The sequence below is a fragment of the Humulus lupulus genome, chromosome X (genome assembly GCF_963169125.1).
Source record: "Humulus lupulus chromosome X, drHumLupu1.1, whole genome shotgun sequence".
NCBI lineage: Eukaryota > Viridiplantae > Streptophyta > Magnoliopsida > Rosales > Cannabaceae > Humulus > Humulus lupulus.
The window spans coordinates 226533099-226539494 of NC_084802.1; the positions used below are offsets into that span (position 1 = coordinate 226533099).

General features: G+C 31.8%; 1 protein-coding gene across 1 annotated transcript; it reads left to right on the forward strand.

Moving 5' to 3' along the window:
- The first annotated feature begins 2657 nt into the window (after window positions 1–2657).
- LOC133803281 (uncharacterized) lies at window positions 2658–4206 on the forward strand. Its single transcript, XM_062241259.1, has 2 exons — window positions 2658–2777; window positions 3732–4206. Exons 1-2 carry the CDS (start codon window positions 2685–2687, stop codon window positions 3960–3962), a joined length of 324 nt encoding a protein of 107 aa, XP_062097243.1. The 5' UTR covers window positions 2658–2684; the 3' UTR covers window positions 3963–4206.
- The last annotated feature ends 2190 nt before the right edge of the window (window positions 4207–6396 follow it).

Genomic DNA, 6396 nt, shown 5'->3' on the forward strand with positions numbered 1-6396 from the left:
TGCTTGTACTTGAAGCTTGTGTAGTGGAAGACGATATGTCATCCTGGGTTTTAGATTCAGGAGCCACTAACCATGTTTGTTCTTCCATGCAGATACTTGAGTCATCAAGGGAGCTGGCAAATGGCGAGGTGACCAAACGACTTGGAAGTGGAGCACTCGTTTCAACAAGAGCAAAGGGAACAAACCGTTTAAATTTTGGGAACAATTATTTAGTTTTGAACAATGTTTATTTTATTCTCAGATTTTCTAGAAACTTAGTTTCTATATATATGTTGCATGAACAATTTTTTTATATTTCTTTTAATAATAATGCGATTGTTATTTCAAAGAATGGTTTCAAAATATGTCAAGCAGAGCAACAGACTATATATGCTCAAACCAAATGAACGAACACTCAATAATTTAGAATTATTTAAAGTAGCAAAACCACAAGGTAACAAAAGACAAAAAGTTTCAAACGAGGATGACACATATCTTTGCCATCTTAGACTTGGTCATATAGGTCTAGATAGGATAAACCGATTAACAAAAGATGGACCTTTGAGAGAACTCAGAGTTGGAATTCTTCCGATTTGTGAATCTTGTCTAAAAGGAAAAATGTCCAAACGCCCTTCCTCAACGAAAGGCAATATAGGCAAAGAACCTTTGGAGCTTGTACAAAACAATGTCTATGGTCCAATCAATGTACAAGGAATAGGTGGGTATGATTATTTCGTCACTTTTATTGACGATTACTCAAGAAATGGTTATACTTACCTAATGCTTAGGAAATCTGAAACCTTTAGTAAGTTTCAAGAATTTAAAGTTGAGGCTGAGAAGCAGTTAGGTAAGACTCTAAAGACACTTCGATTTGATCGAGGTGGAGAATATTTGGATTTATAATTCAAAGATTTCTTGCTGGAGCATGGTATTCTATCCCAACTCACAGCACCAAGAACGCCACAGCAAAATGGTGTTTCTGAAAGAAGAAACAGGACCTTGTTGGACATGGTCAAGTCTATGTTAAGCTACTCTTAACTTCCTCTCTTATTTTGGGGATATGCACTTCAAACAGTGACGTACATTTTGAATGTAGTCTAATCTAAGACCATTAGCAAAATGCCATTGGAACTGTGGAATAGAAACAAATCTAGTTTGCACCATTTCCGCATTTGGGGTTGTCTTGCTCATGTTCTTAGACCTAAATCAGGGAAACTTGAATCAAGGTCAGAAGTGTGCATTTTTGTTGGCTACACTCCAGAAACAAAAGGTGGTTATTTCTATAGTCCCAAGGATCAAAATGTATTTGTTTCCACAAATGAGACCTTCCTTAAACATGACTATATAAATAACTATAAACCTCAAAGCAAGGTAGTATTGGAGGAACTTACAACTAATAAGATTACATCACAACCTTCTTCATCATTAAATGATAAATGAAAAACCGAGGAAACCATGATTCCTGAAAAAGAAACCTTGGTGTAACGTCGTAGTGGGAGGATTTTGAGACAACCTGCTCGCTACGAACATGAGGCACATGTCCTTGTTTCTGATATAGACAAGGACGATCCATTAACCTTTAAAGAGGCAATGGATGATCCTGAAAAGGAGAAATGGCAAGAAGCCATGAACCAAGAAATGAAATCAATGTATTCCAATTCTGTCTTGGAACTTGTGGATCCACCTGAAGATGTCAGACCCATAGGGTTTAAGTGGATATACAAGAAGAAAAGATGTGTAGATGGGAAAGTAGAGACTTTCAAAGCGAGGCTTGTAGCCAAAAGTTACACTTAGAGAGAAGGTGTTGATTATGAAGAAACATTTTTTCCTGTGGCAATGCTCAAATCCATTCGTATCCTCTTATCCATAATGACTACCAATGATTATGAGATATGGAAAATTGACGTCAAGACAACATTTGTGAATGACTATCTTGATGAAAATATCTATATGGTACAACCAGAAGGGTTCATAAAGAAAGGGGAAGATCAAAAGGTGTGCAAGTAGCTGAAATCCATTTATGGATTAAAGCAAGCATCTAAATCTTGGAATATCACTTTTGATGAAACAATTAAAACATATGACTTCGAATAGAATGTCGACGAAGCATGTGTCTATGAATACATCAAAGGAAAAGTGGTGGTTTTCTTAGTTCTTTACGTTGATGACATTTATCTCATTGGGAACAATGTAGAGACATTGTCAAACGTAAAGAAGTGGTTAGCTGAAAAGCTCCAAATAAAATATTTGGGCGAGGCAAGCTATGTTCTGAGAATTCAAATCCTAAGGGATAGGAAGAAGAAGCTCTTGGCTCTTGGCATTCTTACATTCTGTTTACACACATGAAAAAGAGTGAAAACAATTTATTTTTATTTAAAAAAAAGCTATTTTGGTAAAGAGAGAATGGAGACATAGAAAGAAGTTAGAACCATAGAACATGGAGCCTAATTATTATTTTATTTCTCTAAGAGATGGATTTTAATTTTTCAGGTACGGAAATTGAATTTTAAATGTCTATTTCAAAAAAAATAATAATAAATAAACAAACAAACAAAAACTGATGGTGGTTGTTTGTTTTACATTAAATTTGAACTTAATGTGAGTATTACTAGCTGAGACTTACCATAAGCTTAGTTGAGTCCTCGTTAAAAATGTCAATTAATCTCACGGAGACACTCCTAACAGGATACGAATTCATTATTTAAATGGAGAAGCGGACAAGAACGGGGATTATTTTCCGTCCACAAATACTAAAAGAGATAGGAGCGGGGAAGCATTCCCTCCTTGGCACGTCATTGGTTAGTTTTTTTTATTTTTATTTTATATATATTATTATTTTGTTTAGTACATTATAGGCATTTTATAGATTTATACCTTTATCTAGAACAATATTTAGCATTTTGGATTATAATCATTGTGCATTGTAGGGCTGTTAATTTATGTAATCGTGTCGTGCTCATGTGATACGATTATAGTATAATACGATTAAGAAAAATATAAATACGATACGATTATTAAACGTGTTGAAAATATCAACACGAATACGACACGATTATTTTAACAAGTTACACGACATGACACGACACGTTGACACGATTAATGTGTCACAATACAACCCAAAATTGACACGCTTAATCATAACTATAAAAAAAAAAATTACAAAACCTACGATAATTATTCATGTTACCGTGTCAACACGATTATGACACGACATAATTATTAAATGTGTCAGCACGAGACACAACATGATTAAGATATATATGAACACGATACGATTATTAAACGTGTCCAGAACTCTAAGACAAACATAACACAATTATTAAACGTATCACTCAAACTCATTTATTTTGTACCGTTTTCGAGTCGTGTAATTGTGTCGTGTCAAAAATTGCCAGCCACAGTGCATAGTTTAAATTTTAATGCAATTCACATTTTTCTATTTTAAAAAAAAATGTAATTCAAATTTATTATAATTATAATTTTTCTAAAAAAATAAATTGGTCAATATAGGAATTCTTTGCCCCCTTGTGACAGGGAATATGTGGTGACGAAGGGATCATTTCCAGGAAGCTCTCTTTCCTGTTGACATCCCTAGTCCTCATAATTTTGGGCTGGACCCTGACCCATCTAGCTAGATCTGGATCATAAAAATATTTACACAAAACTATTTGTGTCTCCAAAATTTCAATTTGACCTTCGTACAGAATTTTTTTCAATTTCACTATTTCACTTTCAACATTACATTTATACAGTTTGTGAATGAAATCGTGAATTCCGCCGGAGATGAAGAATTGGAGCCAAAAGAAAACCCATTCGACAACCTGGGCACCAATTCGCAAAAGCATCATGCCGGCGCCAGAAACGACGAGAATAGCTCTGGTTGTATATATAATATTAATATGCGTAGACATTTGATCCTCCTCCGATGTCGATCTTCTCTGACCATAGAGCAGCGGTTCCAACTGGTTCAGCAAGACTCTTAGAAACTTCATTTGTGAAGGTGGGGCGACGTCGTGGATTGGCATGAAGAAGAAATCCGATAGGTCGAGAGGGACGAAGTTGACTCACTCTTCTGCATATTTATCTCTATGTATGAAGATGAAGATGTATTGGCTTTGCATTGGATACAAAACTAGTTAGTTTCGATCATTGATATATGTTTTTTATAAGGGTTGTGTGGTGTTTTTTTTTTGGACTGTTCAAATAATCGGTTATGCAATTATGTTATCTTGTGGCTGCATGAGCTAGAAGTGCCAGTTTGGATCTCTTGCCATGAGTTCTCTGACTGGAAATATTATATGTTGCTTGGAAGATGGATATGTTATAGCTAGCTTTCAAATTTGGAAGTATAAAAATCTCTGGTCCAATTTTTGTTGGAGCCACCATATGCTGTGCTCTTGGTTCTCAAGTGCTCGTATGTTCTAGAGATGGAAGTATATATTCATTTGAACAAAAAAAAAAGGGTACGATACTGTGGGAATACAATGTTGGAGATCCCATTTCTGCATGTGTGTACGTTGACGAGTACCTGTGTTTGACACCTAATTCTTCTCTTTTATAATATAGGCTGGTTTGTTTCTGTTCTTGCTCTAGAAGTGTAAAGAATTTTTGCATACGATTGATACATAAGAATAAATATATCCGAAAAGAAAAAGAAATTGAATATATTATATATGTACGGTCATGTTAATAGTAATTTAGCATTACATAATTGTAAAAACATTTTCTTATTTTCATTATTTTTTGGGACCAATCTCATTCTAAGGATACATCATCCTCTTATATATATATATATATATATATATATAAGGGAATTTTATTATTGGGCTTTACTCTAAGCCCTATCGGTGGTGCTCTCAGTATTCTCGACCCGTGAACAGTATTCGGCGCGATTTTTTTTTATAACCATGTATATTGTAGCTATTCAGAGCATTATGCAAATTTTCAGAAAATTCTGAATAGTTTACAGTATTGAAAACTAAGTTCAAATATGTTGCACGCGTGACTAATTTTTTTATGCGCGTGGAAAGCACATGTTTGAACCTAGTTTTCGGTACTGTTAACTATTCGGAATTTTCTAAAAATTTGTAGGCTGCTCTAAATAGCTACAATATACACGGTTATAAAGAAAAATCGCGCTGAAAACTATTCACAGATTAAGAAACACTGAAAGCTCCACCGATAAAGCTTAAAGTGAAGACCCTGTAAAAAAAAATTGTCTTATATATATATTAAATATATAGAAGCTTCGAGATTTCATTCGACTATTTTGTTTTATATATAATTTAAAGACCGACTCATGAAAATGTCCCAGGTATTTCACTCAATATTTATATCACACATATTATTTATTTGTATTAAAGGTGATATGATTATGATTATAATATATGTTATTTATTTATTTCAATAATAATAAGGACAAAAAAAATTCATTTAACTTTTATCATATTTGGTATATTCTATACTTTACCATGTAATTTATCTTATTTGGATTTTTTTTTTTATTTTTGCTATTTATATTCATAGGTACTCATCATAAAAAATTATATTATATTTATTAATTAATGTATAAATGCATTATATTAACAATTTTGTCTTTTTATACATAACCTTTTTTTTTTGTCTTTTCTATCAATTTTTTTTTCTTCTCATTTGTTTATAATTATTATTTTTACTGATAATTAATTTTTGTTGTTACCTAAACTTGCAATTATCTATATTTGTGTACCTTCTTTCCAGAAATTTAAGTTATATTATATTTTCTTACATTTAATGTAAAATCCTAGTGAGAAATATACCAAGTATTTTTTTCATTATTTATTTGATCCTCTCTTTTTTATTCTCTTTTTTATTTTTAGAATATTTTTTCCATACTCCCTTAAGCTACAAAGAGAGGGAAAAGATAGATTAAAAATAAAAAATGGGTGTGAGTGAAGCCTTGAGAATAAACCACACAAACACACTTCACCAACATTAAATATATTTTACATATTACATTTCTATTTAATGATATAAAAATTGAATTTAAATAAAAATATATAAGTACTTACAAAATGTACTACTACTAATAATAATAATAATAATAATAAGAAAAGTCATTTAATCTAAACCGTCTAATCCGCAGATCATTAATATTAGTGGTGACAATTTTATGTATAACATACTTTACAACTATAGATATTTTAAGTAGGAACCAAATCAACTTTAATGGTATAGTTGAAATTAATTATAATTATTGTGTGTAAAAATAATATATACAATTTAAGTGTGTTTTATTCATTAGTTTTTTTAAATATAATATCATTTATGCTTTAATATGTACATATCACATGAAAAGTTTGAAATTGGACACAAAAAGCTAACATTACATTGTAACTAAAGATAAAAAAAATTATAAATATATCTAACAATATTCAT

What these genes read in the sequence shown, in the direction of transcription:
- LOC133803281 (XM_062241259.1), top strand. Translation starts at nt 2,685, where the DNA reads ATGGAGAAGCGGACAAGAACGGGGATTATTTTCCGTCCACAAATACTA. An exon ending in CCCTCCTTGGCACGTCATTG is followed by an intron (nt 2,778 to 3,731) that starts GTTAGTTTTTTT and finishes ACATTTATACAG; the next exon opens with TTTGTGAATGAAATCGTGAA.